The 22,258-nt window shown below is 45.7% G+C and overlaps 4 protein-coding genes and 1 pseudogene across 5 annotated transcripts; 3 read left to right on the top strand and 2 right to left on the bottom strand.

The window, feature by feature from the left end:
* Positions 1-717: 717 nt before the first annotated feature.
* LOC135628275 (uncharacterized) lies at positions 718-4,426 on the top strand. The gene is made up of 7 exons (XM_065134881.1): positions 718-850; positions 911-1,000; positions 1,103-1,257; positions 3,301-3,421; positions 3,507-3,626; positions 3,708-3,778; positions 3,847-4,426. The coding sequence occupies exons 1-7, from the start codon at positions 740-742 to the stop codon at positions 4,097-4,099; spliced, it is 921 nt and encodes a 306-aa protein (XP_064990953.1). The 5' UTR covers positions 718-739; the 3' UTR covers positions 4,100-4,426.
* Positions 4,427-5,107: 681 nt separating this feature from the next.
* LOC135628386 (protein CANDIDATE G-PROTEIN COUPLED RECEPTOR 7-like) lies at positions 5,108-10,365 on the top strand (annotated as a pseudogene).
* LOC103993932 (protein IQ-DOMAIN 18) lies at positions 10,240-13,369 on the bottom strand. Its single transcript, XM_009414175.3, has 5 exons — positions 12,539-13,369; positions 12,150-12,446; positions 11,794-12,060; positions 11,562-11,699; positions 10,240-11,477 (listed from the first exon to the last, which is right to left on the bottom strand). The coding sequence occupies exons 1-5, from the start codon at positions 12,662-12,664 to the stop codon at positions 10,695-10,697; spliced, it is 1,611 nt and encodes a 536-aa protein (XP_009412450.2). The 5' UTR covers positions 12,665-13,369; the 3' UTR covers positions 10,240-10,694.
* Positions 13,370-15,044: 1,675 nt separating this feature from the next.
* On the top strand, positions 15,045-15,935 carry LOC103993920 (uncharacterized). The gene has a single exon (XM_018824485.2). It carries the CDS (start codon positions 15,301-15,303, stop codon positions 15,709-15,711), a length of 411 nt encoding a protein of 136 aa, XP_018680030.2. The 5' UTR covers positions 15,045-15,300; the 3' UTR covers positions 15,712-15,935.
* A 1,096-nt stretch (positions 15,936-17,031) lies between these two features.
* LOC135628653 (pentatricopeptide repeat-containing protein At3g56550-like) lies at positions 17,032-19,811 on the bottom strand. Of its 2 annotated transcripts, none has more exons than XM_065135457.1 (2): positions 17,720-19,811; positions 17,032-17,199 (listed from the first exon to the last, which is right to left on the bottom strand). In XM_065135457.1, exon 1 carries the CDS (start codon positions 19,669-19,671, stop codon positions 17,941-17,943), a length of 1,731 nt encoding a protein of 576 aa, XP_064991529.1. In that variant the 5' UTR covers positions 19,672-19,811; the 3' UTR covers positions 17,032-17,199; positions 17,720-17,940. The 2 variants fall into 2 exon arrangements, with proteins under 2 accessions (XP_064991529.1, XP_064991528.1); XM_065135456.1 differs by having other exon boundaries at positions 17,690-19,811.
* Between the last annotated feature and the right edge of the window lie 2,447 nt (positions 19,812-22,258).

The raw sequence follows: 22,258 nt of genomic DNA on the forward strand, positions 1-22,258 counted from the left end.
ACCAGCCATTTGTGCTCGCGTTAAGACCCCTAAATCGATGAATCAACGTGGACTGTAAGATTACCATTCTTCCCGGCACCGCGGAACAGCGCACGACCCTCTCCCGGGCGTTGGCAACGGGTTCTATTCACGTGTTAACTACCACATGACAAGCAACACTCAAATATATAAATATAATTATATTTTTTATTTAACAAAATTATAATTTCACGATTGAAATCGTTGGAACAAATCCCTATCTGATTCGATTCTGATCGTTAGATTTTAGGAGTCGGAAACTGTGAGTCTGAAACCGAATCAGGTATATTCCCACGACACAGGAGAACACAAGAAGCTTCTTCTAAATGAAACTGATGCAAAACATGTGGAGAACTAAATGATCACCGTTCCCCACAGCCACTAAAACCTTTATGCAGTACCGAAACATGTGGGGGATATGAATAGATCAGCATCGATGAATCGATCAGCCTCCCTATAAACCTGTCATGAAGTGGAAGACAGAAGCAGTGGAATCATGGGACAATATGGAGGAACAATGTGCTGCTATCTCCTGCTTCGCTGGCCACCGTCACTGCGTGTGCTCGTTGACTATATAATGATTGGTCCATAGTATGATTTGGGTCTCGACTGAGGCCGAACCCAACCCAAAAGCCCATCTCGAGTCTCTTTTGATGCCCGCGCATCCAATTCTTGCCATTGGAATTTGGTGCTTTGGGCGGGAAGGGAGAGGAAGAGGGCGATGAGCTCATACGCCGGGTTGGGCGGCGATGCGCCGGACCTCGTGTGCCAGCTCGACTGCGCCCAGGGCATGGTCGACGCTCTCTCCTCCGTCCGATGGAAGCGCCACCAGGTTGCGGCCCATCTCTTCTTTCTCTTTTAGGGTTTCCTTTGACCCGTTCACCGCGACCAGGATGCCGTCGTCGAGATCTCGGAGCACGGCGTCGTCCTTATCGTGGAGGAATCCGGCTGCCTCCAGGCCAAGGTCTACCTAAAGCGCGAGGTATTGTGTCCCTAAGTGAAAAGAACCGCCTTCTTTGTGTTTCGATTTGTTTGTTCTCGTCGGGAAATGTGCTCTTGCATTCAAGAAGTGAAATCTTTGCAGCTGTTTCTTGTGTACGAGTACACGGCGGAGGGGCGGCCCCGGTTTGGGCTGAGTTTGGGGCTGTTCGTCGATTGTCTCAACACATTTTCTACCCCTGGACATGCCCCTGTGATCGAAATCCGGTACCCTGGCCCTGACATGCAGCTTCTTTTGAAGTAAGCTCCTGTGTTTTAGTTTAAATTTTCCTTTGCATGTTCTATGATGTAACTATATTCTGAATGGGCAGATGTTGGATTGGTGAAATAAGTAGTATGTGTTCTTTGTTTGTATGCACATCGGGTGCCGATCTTCTTGATTTAGCAGGCAGATCGACATTCAAGTGGGTTACAAGGGTTGCTATGTTTAGGGAAATGAGTTACATCAAACCGATTGGTCATTGCAATAGACTTTGAGAATTGTTATGGCACTATAGCCTCTGTAATTAAGGTGCAGGGATATATAGTTGTCCTAGAGATCGAGGAAACCAAGGGAAATTGTTATGGCGCTATAGTTGTCCTAGAGATCGACATTTAGGGAACCAAGGGCAATAAGTAGTTGTCCTAGAGATCCATTTAAGCACTTAAGATTTGATGCGAGTCACATTCATCAATTATATACTACTATGCAAAAGAGAGAACGAGCAAACTAAGAGACTTGTATAAATATGGTACTTAGCGCTGTAACCCCTTCTTTCTCTAACACCCTTATCGCCGTTGAACAGAGGTGAAACATAGCTAATGTAACATATTCTGTCCTGCAAGAAAGCGTGCTGATATTCATGATGAAAGCTATGCTATGTTTGGTTACATTGTTCTATATGTGTGTTAGTGTTAGATCAATTCTTTTCGATGATTTTGCCCGAGCTACAGCGGCACTGAATTCATGCTTGGACGTGTCTCGTATTCAATGAGCTTAGAGCGCGCATTATGTTGTTGGGCCATTTTATATATATATATATATATATATATATATATATATATATATATATATATATATATATATAAAATAAATTACTTATAACTGAAAACCAGTTCACTGGTTAATCGAACCGGATGGACTCGTTTTGAACCAGTTCGGTTAGGTAGGTCTGAAATTGTTGCAGTTTGGTTTGGTTTGACCCTTAATGGTTCGGTTCAGACCTCTTTGAACACCCCTATGTGTTGGTATACAATGGTCTTTCTGGCTAAATAATAAATACTTTCCCGTTGATAATTCCTATCTAGTTGGGAAATGAAAGATGGATCTACTGATTACAGACTTTGAAGCTTGTTGCCGTGAAGAATTAATTCCCTAATTCCATGTTGATTATTTGATAAAATAAAATGAGTTGGTATATATTTAAAATTTTATATGAGGTTAGCATAATATCTTTTAAAAAAACAATCCAGAAGAAATTCCTAAAACGAATATTCTTCCAACTATATTTAGTAAGAAAATCCTAAAATTATTATTAGTGATAGTACTTCTTTAGTAAAAAATGCTTTATCTACTTTGATGGTCTCGTATAGAGTATTCTTCTCCATTTTGGGACCTATTGTGGTTGGGAGAAGTCTTCACCATGAAAATATTTGGTGCTTTTGTGAAAATGCTATGGCAACACCAAGATCATAAGGCAATATTGGAATGCCAAGAAGCGATACAAGTGGTAGTTCCCAATTTTAAATGTCCAGCTATAAACTTCGTTCACAGCAGGATGCTCTATTTCAATTTTATTCATGTCTGAGGAAACCTCAACCTAAATCCCAAGGATCAACAGTTTTTCTCTCTTTTGTCTTCTCCATCCAATATGGTATGGGCTAATGACCTCCTTCACCATCCATTTTGATCAATCCCCTTTTGCCTCTCCTTTGGTTAATCACATTAATGACCACTGATTTATTATCATCAACTAGTCCATTGAGAATGATTATAATGGGTAGTGATGCAAACTGTCTTTGGTTGTGTCAACTGTCAAGTATGGCAGGAACCATAACCACAGGTAAACGACCCATCCGCCTTTGCTTGTGGTCAATCTTGACTTGCTATTCTTAAGGTTTAATAGCTTGTTCCAGTGCTTCCATATTGTATCCACACGTGTTTTCTTCCTAGATGCTCAATGGATTATCACTAATCTGATGCATCATTGCCATTTCATAGAATAGGCTTTGACTTTTATGATGAAGATATGCTTGATTGATATTCTTTGTAAAATTTGAAATTCTATAAATTCATCATTGTAGGACAGTAGATTCTCCGGATGCTTGCATCTATGCGGAGATTAGAACAAGGATTCCCGACACCATATCATGGGACTATAATTTTCAGCCTACCGGAAATGTTCATGCCACATTTACAGTCAGGGTATTGCACTATCCTTGGCCTATATTGTTTTAATCCTAAAGCAGTTCGGATGCTAATTGTCGTCCTGCTTCCTCATGATTGTTAGTCTGCTGTACTAAAGGAAGCAGTTGATGATCTTGAATGGCCTGGCTCCAGTATCCAAATAGTTCTACAACCAGACCCTCCTTCCGTTATACTCAAAGGTGAAGGTCATGGTGACTTGCAGGTTTGAAAAGGTCTTTATCTTGAACTTGCCTCATTGCTGAGAACCCCATTTTTATTTACAAACAATTTAAACTTCTGACAGGTAGAGTTCCCCTATTATGCAAATACCGAGCTTTTAATTGCATTCCAGTGCAACCACCGTGTGTCGTACAGGTAAACTGTATTTTCTGGATTACCTGACAATTACGTAGTGTTCTACATTTAATTGGTTAAATTCATAGGTACAAGTACAAGTTTCTCCGTGCTACAACTTCACACATTCCTAATAGCATTTTGAAGGACAATAGAGGAAGCAAAGTGACAATTGGGAGGGGAGGGATGCTGAAGATACAGCATCTGGTATCGGTTAAAAGAGCAGGTGGCCAGCACTCCCATGGTGATACCAGTGGTGGTATTCAGCAGCTTAGCCGTATTGCTTACATCGAGTTCTTTGTCAAACCTGAAGAAGATGAAAACCCTGTAAATGACACCTAATGACGTTCCATTTCTGCACAAGCATGCACAGAATGATCTACAGGTCTGCTTCATCTTCTGCTTTCGAATTCCCTAGTGAAAGACTCTTTTCTCTTCTAATATGGACTCATGAAATCGGTCTCTTATATTCAAGGTGTAGATTAAACCGGCATAAGTAGATTATATGTGTACCTATCTGGTTCAGGGTGCCTGTTGGTAAATTTCCTCTACACGCATGTATAAATTTAGCATCATAATATTCTCTGGAACGTGTGCTTTGTGTATTTTCTAAGATAATTTATGACAGGGATAATGGAACAAGAGTTTCGCGCTCCCTGAATTCTATCCTGATTTGACCTTCTCTGTTCTTCGCTACAATCACAAGTCCAAGCAATCTACACCATGAACTCTTCCACTTATGAGTTCATGATTTGGAGGATTTCCTTTGGTCGTTATAACAACATTGGCATAATATGTTTAATTTTTCTGTTCTTTTGCTACAGATTATATTTTTTGTGTAATTTTTAGGGATTATTCACTGATTTGACTTGGACTATTCCTCTTTCAATTTGACTTACTTTTGGACCTGATCGAAATGGATTTGATTTTAAGATAAAATAAACCTCGTTTATCGTACAATAAATTACAAAAGTTTTTATGGTATTTGAGATCACATCTAGCTGTGGGTTTGTGTAAAGCCACAGCACAAGGATTCTGGACCTAAGTTGGATCACAGATCACTTTGCATTGCTAGTCCCTGCTCATCCTAATATAGTCAAAGAATGAAGAACTGACGTGGATATAATTCCATTCATTTCAGAGATGTTGACCAAGCAAAAGTCAAAGTTAAGTTCCAGGTCGGCATGTGAAGCTAACGATTTCATTTAATTATTTATCCAACTTCGTGTTGCTACTATTATTTATTTTCTCTTCTTCCTCCTCGCCTTTGGCAAGACCAAGATCATGACCTCTTTGCCTTCGCCGTTACGAAAGAGAAGAGGAGACAATGGGCATGGTGGCGATGTCACCATGGCGTCGTTGGCGTTGGCGTTGCCCATCATGGCGTCGTTGATGTGGACGGCGAGGCCGTAGATCCGGGAGATGGAGGTGCAGTCGGACTCTCGGGCCATCATCCCCTTCGATGACTTCGGATTCACCCGGTGAGACGGCCTGGAACTCAATGTCACCGGCGTCGCCTTCGCCTATGAGTCGGCAACGACGGGGGACGTCTACCTGTGGCAGCTGGGCTTCTTCCTTTCCACCCGGGACACTTGACTGCGCGTCCTCCGCCACATGCAGGTTCTTGACATCACCTGCGCCCTCCAATCCGACCTCGTCCGCGTCGTCTACACCTTCGACCGGCTCCTTTCCCCGCCCTAACCCTCCGGCGTCGCCGTCGCCCACGCCTCCTCCTTCCGCCTCGCCTTCAACCTCACCGATATCCCCGGCCAGTTCACCCTCGTCTTCGCCAACTGCCTCCCCTCGCTCCGTGTCTCCATGACTGTCCGCTCCGCCATGTTCGACCGCCCCGACCCTCCAACCCCTCCCGCCACGCCTAGCTCTCTGCCGGCGCCGCCGTCCTCCCACTCGTCTACTCCCTCCTCTGCTTCGCCTACGCCGCCGCTCTCCTCCACATGCGCAGCGCCGCCTTCGGGGTCCACTATTTCATGCTCGCCGTCGTCGTCCTCAAGGCCCTCAGCCTCTTTTGCGAGGCCGAGGAGAAGTCCTACCTCGAGCGCACCGGGTCGGCCGGCGGCTGGGACGTCCTCTTCTACATCTTCAGCTTCCTCAAGGGCATCTCCCTCTTTACCCTCATGATCCTCATCGGCACCGGCTGGTCCTCAAACCCTACGTCCAAGACCGCGAAGAAGGTTCTCATGGCCGTCATCCCCCTCCAGGTCGTCGCAAACATGGCCAAGGTCGCCATCGACAAATCGTGCCACCTGGAAGCTGCTCTTCCTCCTCGTCGACGTTGTCTGCTGCTGCACCGTCCTCTTCCCAATTTTTTGGTCCATCAAGAACCTCCAGGAGGCCGCCAGGACCGCCGTTAACCGCTTGAAGCTAACTTTCTTCCGTCAATACTGCATCGTGGTCATCTGCTACATTTACATCACCAGGGTCGTAGTCTACGCCCTCCTCGCCATCACCTCCTACCGGTACATGTGGAACAGCGTGCTCACCGGAGAGCTCGCCACCCTCACGTTCTATATCTTCATCGGATACGAGTTCAGGCCCGAGAAGTACAACCCTTACTTCGCAATCAATGAGGAGGAAGCTGCTGCTGAGGCACTCAAGCTCCACACGGCAACTTCAAATTGTGAAAAGGAAATTGAAGGGGTTTTTAAGGGCGTGATCAGGAAATGCAACTTGCACTTTGATGCTGCCTGCAAATTGCTGGGAAAGCACCCAAAATAGAGGTTCGATCTGTGCTTATTTTATATATGTCTTCCCTTTGTTTTGCTGTGTTACAGTAATAGGAATTGTTGATTAAAATGTCATAAGAAATATGGTTTCTTGTTTAATATAGTTGCAACAGCACGTAAGCATGTCCATTACCATACTATCCTGGCTAGTTAAGCTTTTCGCCAGCTATTGTGGTATCTCTCTTTCAGTAGAAAGTTGACTTTCTTCTTTTTCTTGACACTTGAGGTTCTGATGCTGGATGATTTGGGTCTTTTCTTGTTGGTAGATGGTTTAGATCTTCCTGTCTGACTATAAAAACAGATTTGAGTGGTTTGTATGTTAACATTATGTAGTATGCTGAATTGTTGAAGGATCTCACCTAAGTTTTTTCTCAGAAGAATCTCTGTTAGAAACATCATATTTGATGTCAAGGCTACTGGTTAAAGAATATTTAACTGATGGAATTCATGTGAAGATGATAGGTATATGATGTGATAGTAGGTCTTTGTGTTGTGTTATACTATATAAGGAGGTCCTGACAGTTCCTTTGGTATTGTTGTGCATTGTGCATCTTTTATTGGATTGCCATAATTTCTGTAGGCAAATGGTTCAGTTCTTGCCTTTCTTCTTGGTATTTGGTAGCCCAATATGTTATAGGATTGTGATACTTGGAGGTTTTGATTTTCCATGCTTGCCTTTTTTGCTATCAAAATATTTCTACTATATAATTGGCAATGGTGCATCAACCTAGGCAGAGGAGGGTGCATTGATATATTTTTTTTCTTTTTCATTTTCAGTCAAGTTCCTTTTTGTTTCTCTCTTAGAACACTTATTCTCAAGCCTAGATTCAAGTGATGATGTTTCTAGACCTGCATGGTTGTTAATCAGCTTGCTAGTGCAATCATCAAATCTGGTAAGAAATTACTAAAATAAGCTTGAAGACTATTTCCCTTTGTTTAGTACTAATCTATTACTTAAGAAGAACCCTTTATACTAAAAGTTGTAGGCTCAGCTGAAAGAAGCTTGATATAATACAGTAACTCAAAATGAGTTATGAGTGACATGATACTCAATCGAGCTAGAATCATAGTCTTTGGCACTTGAGTCCATAGCCAATTGACTCAGAAATCTAGTGAGCAATGTTGTTGACTTGGTCAAAAGTGCTAGGTTGTATGGACAAGTATTTAAACTATGTTTTGATTAAGCATTCTTCAAAATACATATAGTGAAGTGAATCCTGCATGATCCATAAAACTTGGACACGTCACTCAGCTACTCATCTAGATTTTGCTTGTTCCATAATACCTGATGGACTATGCAGGTAATACTCTGACACCTATGTGTTTATGCACCTCTATCTTTCTAGGCACATGGGCCCCTCATCCCATGAATTTTAAGTTCAAAGGAAGGTGCTAAGGAACCTCCTTTCACACTGTATAAACATGACATCCCAATAGTGGGATGGAGGTTTTGATTCTATGTAAGAGTATATGGATCTACTACTGATAATTTGGTCTTAAAGGCCTTGGCCACATAATTCTTAGGCTTGATATATCTTAAGTTATTGGATCGGTAGATCTATCAAGTCGAATCACAATTGGTATCAGTCTGTGTTGGAAAGAACATTCCGTAAATGGTGCAAGAGGTACAGCACATTGTGGATCTACACATGAACCGTGGACCTCGTGTGGCCTACCAATAAGTGATTTTTGATTATATCTTGCACATTGACGAGGTCATCAGCCTTGATTAGTCATACATTAGGAGTGGAAGGGGGTTATGATGATATTAAGAGTTGGATGGTTCTTATACTAATAACTTGGCTCTAGGATACCCGATATTATCTAATAACGATAAGAAATAGTACACAAAACAAAAGTTTGGCGTTATCTTCAATAGTAAGCACTTTAGATCATTTCCCATTTTTAGCTCACTGTCATTGTGTCCTAGTTAAGGAAAGGTCTTGTATTGGGTATCCTCACACTTTGTCTTACAGCAATTCTCTTAGGATACTGTAATGCTTAAAAGTCTGAAACTTTGCTTCATTTCCTTTGCATGACTGCCACATAATTATTCCACCCCTTCCTATTTTAGTAGTTAATTTTGGTGTCCTTTAAGGAACAGATATAATACTCTGTCCAATCATCTTCTATAACTTGTTGGTTTTAGGAGATCCATGGAGAATAAAAGGATAGATAAGTGGGAAGTTATGCTCATGGGTACAAAATCCACGATAAGTCACTGCATTCTGAGGAAATAGTGAATGTATATTTGAAAGAGATCTTGTCGAATTATGAGGGTTATCGGTGTGAATGGATGAAAGTGACTCTGGAGGATAATGTCAGTGGGGGATAATGAATAATAATTGTCTTACCTAAGTGATAAGATCTACCTAGGGGTTGATATTCTCATAAATTTGAATCATGGTAGCTGTCAAGACTAAATGGCCCGGTTTATTGTAATTGCTATAACGAAACATTCTGCTTTCTGAATAAGATGAATCATAAGGAAGCATCTTACAATATTGAAGGAAATTTTGGTGCTTTCTGAATTTGCTTGGGAAAACAGGTCATCTGGAGGAGAAAATGACAAGCTGAAAACTAAAAAGAAAGCTCATGCTTGCTTTGTTTTCAGCTAGTCTTTTGAAGTAATAAATGTGGAATTCATATGTTCTAGTTGGATTTTAATGGTGAATTCTGTCGCAAGATTTCAATAAGTTTGTCTCTCTTTGTGCTGGAGGCATATTGCAAAACCAGAAAAAGTTCGACAAATCGGAGCTAACAACTTATTTTCTTCCAGAACTGTTTTCCTGTCAAGGCATGCAAAGGATGAAATATTTGCTTTTTCATTGGCATGAGGTAAAATTTCAGATCTATTTGCAAAGTTGACCTTGGACTTTTACAATTTTTATTAAGCATGGTGATTAGTATTGCTGGTGATTAATCCAAGTATTCCTTACTTGGCTTTTATTTATTTATTTCTGAAGGGAGTAGATTTTGACATTGTTGTGCAAGGTCTAAGATTTGTTGACTGGTCTCATTAATGGGAAAGAAGTTTTATGGACATCTTCTGGGTGGAGAATAGACTCATCCCAGATGTTTTAGCTGAATCCATAAAATGCTGGATCTTTGTCTATTTAATGCTGGAGTTACTTATGCTGAGCTACTCTGATACTTTTACCATTTAGTTAGCCTTAGCATTGTGCTTCACCACAAAGGGCAGTGAAATACACTCTTGCCATGATTATTTTTATAATGTAGTAATGTTCTTAGGATGTTTTTGAGAAATTGTAGATTGGAAAAAGTTTTAACTATTATTACTTCTCATGTATGTGGTTGAGTTTATACAGGGCTAGATGTGTATGTTATTTATCACTTAGGCATAAGCATGGTTAGGTTAATTGTCTATACCTTTTGAGTTAAGCATGTTTAGGAAAGGATCAAATTTGAGCATTAGATGTCAAACATTATGTTTTCCAATTTAGTTTATTTAAGTGTTTCTATCATATATTTAACTTGATTATTTCATCAGATCAAATTCTGACAATATCATGTTGCATGGTTAGGTTAATTGTCTATACCTTTTGAGTTAAGCATGTTTAGGAAAGGATCAAATTTGAGCATTAGATGTCAAACATTATGTTTTCCAATTTAGTTTATTTAAGTGTTTCTATCATATATTTAACTTGATTATTTCATCAGATCAAATTCTGACAATATCATGTTTATTGTGTATGCTTTTCTAAGGATCAAAGCAAGTGCTCTGCAGACATGCCCACTCTCATCTTATTAGATAATGCGGTCAGGTACCACAGCACACCAAAACAAGAGAGTGAATGAACCAAGCAACAATGAACGACCAAACACACAGCACGGCAGTCAAAAGAACCAAAGAAGAATCCACTAGAGGGTGGGCTACTGCTCTTCTTCCCGTCACTCCTTCCACTTCCTGTGCTCGAAGCCCAAGATGTGACCGCAGCTTCTATGATTTCCCATAAGTGGAGACCAACCCAACGCACGCACACCCTGCACGCTCTGCGGCGGCGGCGGCGGCGGCGGCGGCTACCAACCCAACGCCACCGACTACCTTTTCTGCCGCTGCAGGCCGCGTCCACATGTACTCCGAGTTCTCCCCATGGCACGGAACCAAATGACACCAACAGGATGACCAGAACGAAAGCAAGAAACCTACAATTGGACCGCCACCCAGCTTCTCATCGGAGCCACCGCCGGAGGTCCGTCGTCGAGGACGGGGACACCTCGCCGCCGAGGCTGTCGTTACACGAGGACGACACATTGGAGCGCGGGTCCCCCGCGAACCGCCCCGTCGCGCTCTTGAAGCTCGGGCTCCGCAGGCTCTGCGAGTACCCGTAAGGATCCGGCGCCGGGAAGGAGAGGCGCTTCTTGGCGGATCCGGCCCTGTCCCGCTCCGGCGTCGCCGGTCGCTGCCTCGGCGCGCTCTGCGATCGCACCCGCGCCTTTGCCGACTCTGTCGCCGCCATGTAGTTCGGCACCATCGCCGGGGGATGCTGCCGCGAGGCTCCCGCGCCGTGGTGGTTGTGGTAGCTGGGCGTGTGGACGGTGGAGAAGCCCCGGTCCTCCCTCCCGTAGCGAGGGCTGGCCGAGCGGACCTGTAACGGCCGCGTCTTGGACGGCGAGGGCGTGACGGGCGAGTGGGTTTGGTAGTGCTGGTGCTGGGCGCGGTGGAGAGGGGAGCAAGCGTGCTGCATGCCTGGCGGTGGTGGCGTCGGCCGGCGGGGGTTGACGGGGGCGGAGTAAGAGAAGGGTCGAGACGTGTCGATCTCCAAGGTCTTGATGGGATCTCGGTGGTCGGTGGAGGCTCGCGCCGCCCTGCTGCTGGCTCTGTTGTCGAAGGACGACCTCGACGCGATGTAGCGATCCATCCACCGGATCGGCATCTGCTCTCCCGCCGAGGCCACCTCGTGGTCCGCGTCTTCGTCGAGCGCGGGCGAAGGGTTCCGGTCGGATCTCCAGAGCTTCCCGACGTGCGGAACATTTGATGTCATTCACAAACGCCGACACGACAAGGTGGAGACAACGAAAGAGACTTGGAAGCTTACTTGATGAGAGAAGGCGTAGGAGAGCGCCCGTTCTCGTTTCAGAGCAGCCTCCTTTCGGCTTTGCAGCATCGCCTGGATCTCCTCGATCGTTCTCGGGCGGTCGTCCCAATCATCTGCAAAGCTACTCCCATCTCTGGACTGGTCGTACCATCAAACAAATACCAGACATAATCGAGCAGGATGAAGACGAAGAAGAAGAAAAGCTTGGAATTTTAGGCGGGGAATGTGTTACCATGGATCTCCGCTCAGCGAGCTCCTGGAGGAACTTGGATTCCCAGAGGGAGGTGTCGCAGCTGAAGGAGGACTTGTTGCTGCCGCGGGAGACCACCGACGACGACTCCTGGGCGAGCCGCATGCGCTGGTCTCTCACCCTCGCCTGAACCCTCACCAGGGCTTGCATGCATCTCAAGGTCATCTTTGCCTGCTTCCGGACGTTGTGCCCCCTCACCAGCGCCTGCAGTTTCACGAGCCCCTTCAGAGCCCGCAACGCCCTCCTCGCCTTCATCCGCACCGCAGAAGCCCAAAGTCACCATCTTTGCACTCCGGAAGGCAAACGAAGAGAACCAGAAGAAGCAAAGAGAGGAGTACCAGGTATCCCCGAAAGGCAGTTTGGATGACAACGGCGGCGTAGTGCTGCTCCTTGGCGAAGCTAGATGAAGGCTGGGTGAGGCGCACCACCTCCGCCGCCGCCTGCGCAGTCGCTACAGCCGCCTCCGCCGTCGCAGCCGAGGCCACAGCCAGAGCAATGGCGTGCCTTTGCTCCGGCGTCACCGCTGCCTGCGGAGGCGGCGGCGGTGGCGGCGTCCTCGTTTGTTGCCCTTGCTGCGGCTGTTGCTCGTGCGCCGACGACTTCCGGAACAACCATCTCCTCTTCTCCTTCTTGTGCTACCGAGGAAGGCAGGAAGAAAGGAAGACATCTTGAGGTGAACAGAGAAACACAGAGGCGGCCAGGGCAAGGTAAGGTACACGACACTAACCTTCTCTTCTTCCTCTTGCTCCGGCTCTTCTCGCTGCTTCGAGGCCTTCTTCTCGGAGTCCTTGGACGGCGATCTAAACGCCCGTTTGACCGCCGTCAGCCACGAGCTGCTCCCCTTCTTTCCCATGATCCAGATCGCACATTTACACCGTTACCCAACGATTCCCAAAAGGTAAGGCTCACCCCAGCCACAGTTAAAAAGGAAGAAGAAGAGACCTCCTCAACAACACGAGCTGCTCACTTTGCTTTCACCCATCCATGATTCCTTTATCAACTCAACTCAGAGAAGAGAGAGAGAGTGCAGAGAGAGCAGAGGCGTTGAGCAGAGGAGCTAAGTGGACGCGCATCACGAAGCTAGCCACAGTGGGTGAGCTCTAAATGTCTCTTCGGGGCCCACCAGTTGAGCACTGCTCCGCGAATCCATGTGGAGAGTAAACCAGTTTAGGGTCTTAGTCCTCCTCATCCACAGAGAGAGAGAGAGAGAGAGAGAGAGAAGGAAACTAAAACCAGCGATGACATTGAGACGTATAGTATTATAACATCAAAACTGGTACGCCGGTGCATGTACATGTATGGGGGAGTATGTGTACTTGTACTGAGGTGGGTGGGTGACTCAATAAAGGGTAGTGTGCGGTCAGGTGCAGGAAAGTTTGTGTCTGTACGAGATGGGAAAGGGAGCTTGGTGCTTAACGTCCATGGCAGGGTTGCCGTGGAGAAGCTCACAGGCACCATCAAAAAGTGCTGAGGACAGCCATTTCTGGTATTAATGAGAAGGATGTAGCTTTAAATAAGTTAGAGAGAGAGAGAGAGAGAGGTATGGCATGTGGAGGCAGTGAAAGCCTTGAAGGATGTGGGAGGAAAGAGGGAGCGAGCACGTGAGGTTTCAGGGAAGGGAAGGGAACTCCAAGGGCCACCTATTTATTTAAAGGTAGTGGACATGGATCCCATGACACCCTGTGAGCTTCTCTCTCCCTCTCTCTGCTTATGAGCTGAGGAGACGAAAAGGATAACTTTTCATCCAATCTGGTCAATCCACCCAGCCCAAGCTTAGTCCGATGTAACAGTGAAACCAATGGCCGGGAGCTATCGTCGCTCCCCTAACATCATACAAGTAAAGGCTTCCATCGATACGGGATTTAGGAAACAAAAAATAATTAGATTGATGTATCATACATGTCACCTACTTATCAAAGATTGATAATTAATTTGATTATCAAACCTTATCTTTTCCAAGAAAGAAGAAATGTAGGGGGTAGTTGGAATCTTTGGTTCCCTCCCCTTTGGGTGAAGCTGATGTGCACACATCTCGATCAATGTTTGGCGGTTTTCCAAACTGCACTACTGTCGATTCTTTTGTTGTGGAGCGGTCAAAGTGGACGGGGTCAAACTGGGGGATCATCCATCCCTGTCGAGGGTATTAGTACGACCGGATTTGGGTTGGCTCCGCTCACCCAAAAGCCTTCTCCCCATACTAAATAATTGCTTCCACATGTTGAGGTGCTTATAATAACTAGGAGTGATTTGTTTAATCCTTAAACTCTCTGCACCACATGATACTGTTGATTTGGTTCTAATATTTATTCATCATTAATTTTATGATGGCGTGGCCAATAAGGTATAAACTCGCCCAGTGACCGTGTCAAATAAAAATAGGTCTAACTTGACATTCATCTAATCCAACTCTGATTCCATCATTAATTATGTTTCTCTCTCTCTCTCTCTCCCTCTCACACACACACACACACACATATCTGTGTGTGTGTGTGTGTGTGTATATGCATGCAAGACTCTGACTTATATGAATATAATATATATATATATATATATATATATTCAAAAGTTAAATACTAAAAGAATCAAAAGAAGAGCAAAAGATAAATATAAAATCAAATATTATAAATAATAAAATAATGTTTAAATACTCTTGACACGCCTATGTAAGAACAGGGATAGATCGGACTGATCGATAAGGGTCAAGTCTACCATTGATGCGGATGTGAAGAATAAAGCATCATGAAAACTTTGTTGCTCTATTCTTTCCACAAAGGAGCGTGTGTTGACGAGATCGTATTGATCGATAAGGGTGAAGTCTTCCAATGATGCGGATGTGAAGAATAAACCATCATGAAAGCTTTGTTGCTTTCTCTGTTTTCCAGAGCGTGTGTTGACGCGACCTAAGTCCTCGTACCCTTCCCACTCCATCTTGACTTGTGATCGGACGGCAGAGATGTTAGATGGAGGGAGAGCGGATGATCGATGTGGAGTGTCATCGAATCCAAGGATTCGGAGCCACGTGTGCCTTGAACCACAGAGGGCGCGTACGTTTGACCGAGAGTAAGCGGTCCCTCTGTGCGATCCTCCAATCGTGCGGCTCAAAACACAAGAGTAGTCCGTCGTACGACTTCGCGCGTCGACGCATTGCCCACGCGACCACCTGTTGGTCTTACGCCAGACGAGCCGTCGACCACCATCCCATCTAACCCTACGCATCCCTTGCACTGATCATAATAGAAACCGGGGAGGGCGAGAGGCAGATCATTTAGGGAGGGAGAGAGAGAACGAGAGGAATTCTCCACCTCCGCTCGATTCCTCTCCTCATTCTCCTCTTCGTGAGCGAGCGAGAGGAATTCTCCACCTCTGTTGGATTCTCCTCGACTTCCTCTTCGTCAGAGAGAGAGAGAGAGAGAGGATTCTCCACCTCCATTCGACTCCTCTTCTTCGTCTTCCTTCCTTGTCCACCTACTTTCCTCACCGAGAAGGCAAATGGCGTTAGCAGCAGCGGCGGCGGGGTATGTGACTATGAGGGCGGAGAAGGGTGTTGGGGCTCCGCCGTCGTTGTTCGGGGCGGACTACATGTTCCGGTGGGAGCAGCAGGGGGAGTACATGGAGCGGCGGCAGACCTTCCTCCGGAGCTACCACTTCTGCCGCAAGCAGGGCCCCAGGGAGAAGGCGCTCCGCGTCCGCCGCCTCGCCTGGGCCCGCCTCAGCGGCGTCCGCCGGCTGCCGCGCCTCCTCTGGGCCAAGATCCGCTCCGCCCTCGCCCTCGTCCGCGGCGGGCGCAGGAGGAGGCCATCCCACCACATGGCCTCCGTCTCCTCGTTCCAGCGGCTGCCGCACCGCCGCAGCGCCAGCAACATCAGCAGCAGCTCCTCCGCGGAGTCGCCCAGGTGGTAGTCGTCATACGAGGCAGGGGCGGCCGCCTCTCTCAAGAAAGCTCTCTTTCTTCCGCTGGCATTAGAAGTCGTGTCAGCAGGATAACTGGAAGCATACGCATGTGCAACGGCTTCCTTAAACAGGCGCAAGAAAGCCACTGCAAGAACGTGAAGATGCATGAATAGAATATAACTAAATGATCTCTTAGCATCCATTCTTCAGGTCATTACTTTTAGTTGGATTTACGTACGTGAGTTTGAGATGTTATTTCCATGAGTTGATGCCCCTCGAAACCAAAGCATCATAGTCACTTGTGAGATTTTCCAAAATTGATTCCCACAGTCCAAAAAAATTACTTCCTATAAATAATTTCGTCCATTGCTTTACAAATTATCTAAGATATATGTTCAACTAGTCTCAATCGAAGTACTGAGTCCCCAAAAAAAGTAATGAGCCTCTCCTATTGCTTCAACTAGCCCTTGTGTTCTTAAAATGAGTCTGTGAGGATTGCCCAAAAGGGTATATAAAGCATACCACCTTACAAATAAACTAGATATAAAGGTGATGATTAATGTTGTTATTTTTTATTTTTAGATAATTTTACGATCAAAATGGATCTACAATAAGATCGAAAATAGTCCGATGATCAAAGCACTTGACCAATCGAAATTGCTCTCATCAATGCATGATTTGAGTAAATATAAATATAATGAGACTATGACTCGAATCTTAGTTTCTCATCAGAATCCATCATAAATGCTTTATTTCAATGCTGGGCCCAAATAAGGGTTAAGTTAGCTGAGGGCACCCAAGTATTACTTGTACCATTTTGGAAGTTCCTACAAAGAAGGCACTTAAAAGCATCCTTAAATGGATTGACAATGCATTTTTCAAGAAGTAATGCACATTTTAAACATTATAAATGCACCATATAATCACAAAAGGGAATGCTATATCCTCAAACATGACAAATTAATCATAACAACAAAATCTACGAGTAGGAAAAAGAAAGGGGCAAAGATAGTAATATGATTTTATAATCAGGAAATCAAATATGCAGTAGTAAAAAATGGAGCTAAAAATGGCCAGAATGATAAGAATGACAGCATCAATATAGCAATTGTACAGTTAAAAGAGAGAACAAACTTGACTTGCTTAATAGAATATCCAATGATTGTTGGCATAAAGTTTGGAAAAAAATGAACCTGAGAATGCAGTACATGTAAGTGCTCATCGGACCAAGAAGAATTCCTACACAAAAAATTCCCATATGCAGGAAATATTAGATTTATAGTGTCAATGCAACTGCAAGAAGCACATCAAACTTGGGCTTACCGAAAATTTTGAAATGGGAAAAGGAGGCTCAAGTGAGGCCGTCATATCTTTAGCTCTCATCGAGTTATGGTCTGTTCTGGAACAAAAGAACCGACTGCATGTTCATAAGAAAGCCGGAGTTCCTGATGTGAGTCTCAGATGATAGACCTAGGATTCTAAATTCCTTTGGAATACCTGTATGACAAAGTATCAAACTAAGTTTCACTGACGCCAAAGAATGCTATTAATTGATACATTTAGAAGTTCTACAAGCCAACTACAGAGGCATGTTAAAAATAACAGTGATCCAAAAGGGAAGATAGATACCACATGACAAAAACACAGTGAGAGAGGAGAAATAAGAGCATGGTTATGATGCTCTATAATACATATCCAAGAGGGCGATAATGTTCTCACAAATGTGTTTCCTAGTCATGCATAATCTATTGCTGGTTAATTAACGTCCCACTGATCCATGAGCAATTTATCAGTTTCACTTACACAACCAATAAAATTTCACTTTATATAAGGCTATAGCACACTACCTCTCTAAGCTGGATCAATTGACAAACTATCCTACAAGTTTTCTTGTCCAATTTGTTATGGTTATGTTCATACTGTTGATAGAATTCACTAATGTTTCATTTAATACCCAAGTCCTTTTCACGAAAGATATAACATTTACCTGATCAAGATGACAGTTGATGGTAGGTACCTTTAGAGGAAAACATAAGCAGATTCATTGAGAAACAAATTGATTCTTGGAGTTTGCATTGCCACAATAATTCTGCACGACCAGGTCAGAGTCTTTCTCTTTCTGCTTGTTCCAAGTGAATCAGAATCTTCAGCATTTTGTTTACTGTTTGAATCCCCTTTCTTCTGAAAATTTCAACCTCCAAATGCCTTTTCTTTCCCAATTATTTGTCATATCGAGTTTTACCAGTAATCATTGCAAGAACAAATGCCTTCCTTGAAATGATGAAATCGCACCCGATCCCTAACAACAATTTCTCGATCATATATCCTGGAAGCATATTTAGTGAGAGAATGACAGTCCTTACACACCCTCAAATTCTTCACGATTCGAAGACTTGTCCCTTTGGGAGTTCTCAGTAGCCCAAGAGCAATAGCCAACATCTCACTATGATAGTCAGTTGTGCTGTCTACAAAGTTCTCGAGCCATTCTGCAGATCTTTCCATTGCATAACCCAAAGAAGCTGCTCGACTAATCATCTCCTCTAACTTCTTATATATCTCTTCACTCTCAGCATGCGAAGTATCACCAACCACAAATTTCCTAACTTCGCCATGAATTTCTATCCAGCTCCAGCCAGGAGTTGTCTTAATCCCTTGATCCTTCACCATTTTCCTCATCCTAGCCACGCCTTGGCTGTCACCGGCATGCTCATAGATATCAGAAAGAAGAACACAATCCCCTGCATTATTAGCTGACATTTCAATAAGATTTTGGATGGCTATCTCACCCATCTCCACGCTTCCATGGATCCTGGATGCGCTCAGTAGCATTCGCCAAAGGACTGGATCGTCCTTGAAAGGCGAACTATGTATGAACTCAAGCGCCTCATCCAGCTTACCAGCTCGCCCGTACATGTCCACCATGCATCCATAATGCTTGAGGTCTGGCTTTATATTGTAAGCAGAACCCATCCTCTGAAAATATTTGAGGCCATCGTCCACTAGGCCATGGTGACTGCATGCCGTTAGCAAGCCAAGGAACGAGATGGAGTTGGGTCGGACTCCAGCCATCAGCATCCTCTGGAAAAGCAAGATGGCTTTGTCAGCATGACCATGAATTCCCAGCCCAATGATCATCGAGTTCCATGTGAAGCTGTCCCGCCTCCTCATCCCATCGAAGACCCTACGAGCCTCGTCCAATCTGCCGCACTTGGCGTACATGTCTATCAGTGCATTACCCACGAACACGTTCCACCGCAAGAACCCATTTTCCTCGGCAAATTTGCAAATCCGGACACCAAAACCCAAGGCACCCAAGTGAGCACAGGAAGAGAGCAACCCGACTGCGGTGAACTCATCAAGGCCAACGCCCGATTGCCTCATCCTGTCGTAGACCTTCAAGGCGTCCTCATGGAGACCGGCGTGACAAAAGCACGAGATCATGGAATTCCAGGCCACCAGGTCCTTGTCAGGCATTTCGTCGAACACCCTCCTCGCTTCGTCGATGGACCCGTTGTCCGCGTAAGCCCGGACCAGGTTCGTGCCGACGATGACGTGGGAGGATAGCCCAGAGCGGACGATGGAGGCGTGGGCCTCGCGGCACTTGGGATCGGCTTTCGCGAGGGCACAGGCCTTGAGGAGGAAGGAGAAGGTGAAGGCGTCGGGGCGGGAGGAAGCGCGTCGCATCATGGCGTTGTAGAGGGAGAGGGCGTCGAGTGGGGCGGGACTGCGGGAGGAGCCGCGGATGAGGGCGTTCCAGTGGTCGGTGGCGGGGCGGAGGATGCCGGAGAAGAGAAGGCGGGCGTAGGCGAGGTCGCCGGCGGCGGAGGTGGCACAGAAGGAGAGGAGCTTGGCGGAGACGGCGGGGTGGCCATGGTAGCCTTGGAGCAGCACCTGGGCGTGGATCTTGCGGAGCCTATCCATGCTATTGCAGCCCTGCAGCAGCCTCAATAATTTGGCCGCGCCGCACATTTCCGTCTCTCTATCTCTCTTTCTCAATCATTGCGGTCGCTGCATTACATGAACAGTCGCCCCCGCTTCGGTCATGTTGCCTGCTGCTTTCCTGTGGCTTCCGCGAGTCCAATAGGGCGGGGAGGCTGCAAACAAGTCTCGAATTAGCGGAAAAGAAAGATCAAACAAAGCGCTTTTGACGCTTCTTTGACGTTTTAGACCACCGTAATTAGATGTTTGGCTTATGAAAGTTAGTTTAAAATGTTAGTGAACTGATTCATCGTGACTCATGAGTCAGCACGGCTCGATCCATGGGTCGATATCGGGAGTCAACGATTGGTTGATCAGGTCACCGAGGTTGATCAACTGTAGGTCCGGATGTCGGGTTCGTATGAGAGAAGGTGCCTCTCGATCAGGATGGTCGCGTCTCGGGGGGTGATCGCACTCTTGCACAGAAGGTCCTCGTCTGATGGTTACCGACTTTGACCCCTTAACGAGTAAGTTAGTGTTTGATTTTAATTTTCTTTTTTCTTACCTCCCCTAAGCTAGATGCCGGTCAGTGGCTTTTATACTATTGTACGGGGATTGACTGTACATGGGTTTGGTGCGACGGTTGATCCCCGAGAGATGAGGTGATCCCTTCGTGCGACCGTCGTCCTGGAATGCACGGAGCAGCGCCATATGATACCATCCCAAGCTTCTCGGGATGGGATGCGCCGAGGGACACCTCGTAGAGACCCATGCTTGGTACGTAGGAGTACTCCTCTTGCTGACCTGACGGTGACATGGTGTGATGTAAGTTGTGATATGAATGAGGCCCAAAATATGTCTTAAGACATATAACATTAAATGTAAGATCAGTAAATAATAATAAGTAACGAAGAAAACATAGTAATTTATAAGGTGAAAACAAACCATATCTTTTTTGAAATTAATGGGAAATTACAAAGTCAATGCTGAATTTAGTTAATATTTATTCCGAATTCAAGAAGTGGAAATCGGAAACTGACCGAGTTCGAGAGTCTCGGCGGACTCCGGTTCATCTTTGGGGCCAAGAAACCGCCCGGCAGGGCCTGTTCGACACTACTAAACACCGTGTGAAAAGAAGCCCTTTTGCGACGGAGGATCGGCAAATGGATCGCCACGCCTCCGACGTCGAGGTCGAGGAAAACGAGATGCCCTCCTCCCAGGAGGGCCGCCTCCCCGGCGTCCCCTTCACCGCCCAGAGCCATCGCAGCCCTCCGCCCACTTCCCACGCCGCATCTTCTGCCCCCGCTCCCGCCTCCGCCGCCGCCGGGGTCGCCGCTCGCCCGGGTGACGCGGCGTCCGGCGTCAGCCCAAGGATGGGAACCCGGATTAAAAGAACCGTGCGGAAGCCTCCAGCAGCGGGCTACGGAGCGGACCAGAAGAAAGGGAGGGCTTCGACGAAGAGATCCAGGGGCGTGCACATTAGTTCCGCGATATCTCCTACCGAGTCGGAGCAAGAAGGGCATGACGATTTAGGATTCAGTGCAGGCGTAGAGCCACCGATGCCAGACCAAGAAGGCCGGAAGCGGCCGGCGGATCCCCAAGCGACAGCAGATGCCGGCGCGATGGGAGAACCAAATGCGGCTTCGACCGCTGATCCGCAGCCGAGAAAGCTGCTCGTTTCTATTCAACATTGTCTGTCACATGGGGAGCAGGAGGAGAGCGCCAGGCGTTCGTCCCTCGGCCATGACGGAGAGAACAGCAACAAAACGCAAGCTGCAATTGATGGTCCGCCAATGAACCTCGTAGAGGTGATAAAGATGCTGTCCGGAGAGCCCAGCAGAAGGTTTGCTGATAAGGATATACTGGACATTGCAAAGATGAAGGGGATCGAATTCCCTCCGCCGTGGTGGTCGGTGTTGTTTACCCGGCGATCATGATGTCCGTTGATGTCGCCCGTAAAATATTCGACTTTAGTTCCATGTAGCCCAAATGACTGTGCGATGGACGATGCCTTCCTTCAAGAAGGTCGGGATGTTTCCTTCATTTATGCTTCCTTTGTGGATTTCATCACGTTCAGGTTTATATGGCAATTGACATATTTTGCCTTTTTTGGTTGATGGTAGAGAGTAAAAATCTGGGTTCATGTATTTCCAATCCATCCATCGCTGTTGTCCTGCCAAGGCGCACTGTACTCTCGACATCACATTTTACAGCCTCGTATGCAAGGATCCCACCTGCTATTTCTTTTGGTAACGCAGATGCGATGTAGTTTGACTCTCTATTGATGGATTTAAAGCATCAACTAACACCTATTTTTCATGGGTTGGAGTATGTTGGGATCAAGGATTGCTGGAAACAAGCTATGAAGCACCTTGACGGTGAGACCTGCTCGCGTGCTCTAGTCTTAACGTCACGACCTCCAGAGAATAACAATCTTAATGCGTGAGACAAAACGAAATTACAAAATAATTTAATAGAAGCTACGAGCTTAATCGATGATACGACCTGACAGACTTATATTTCGGCTGATAGCTGAAAGCTGGGCACCAGGAGTGGAGACCATTCTTCAAATTTTGTCCAAAAAATTTTATGGGATTGCCAGTAATCCTATCAGATAAAACATATACTTTTTTTTGAA

Source organism: Musa acuminata, chromosome BXJ3-1, assembly GCF_036884655.1.
Source record: "Musa acuminata AAA Group cultivar baxijiao chromosome BXJ3-1, Cavendish_Baxijiao_AAA, whole genome shotgun sequence".
Classification (NCBI taxonomy): Eukaryota; Viridiplantae; Streptophyta; class Magnoliopsida; order Zingiberales; family Musaceae; genus Musa; species Musa acuminata.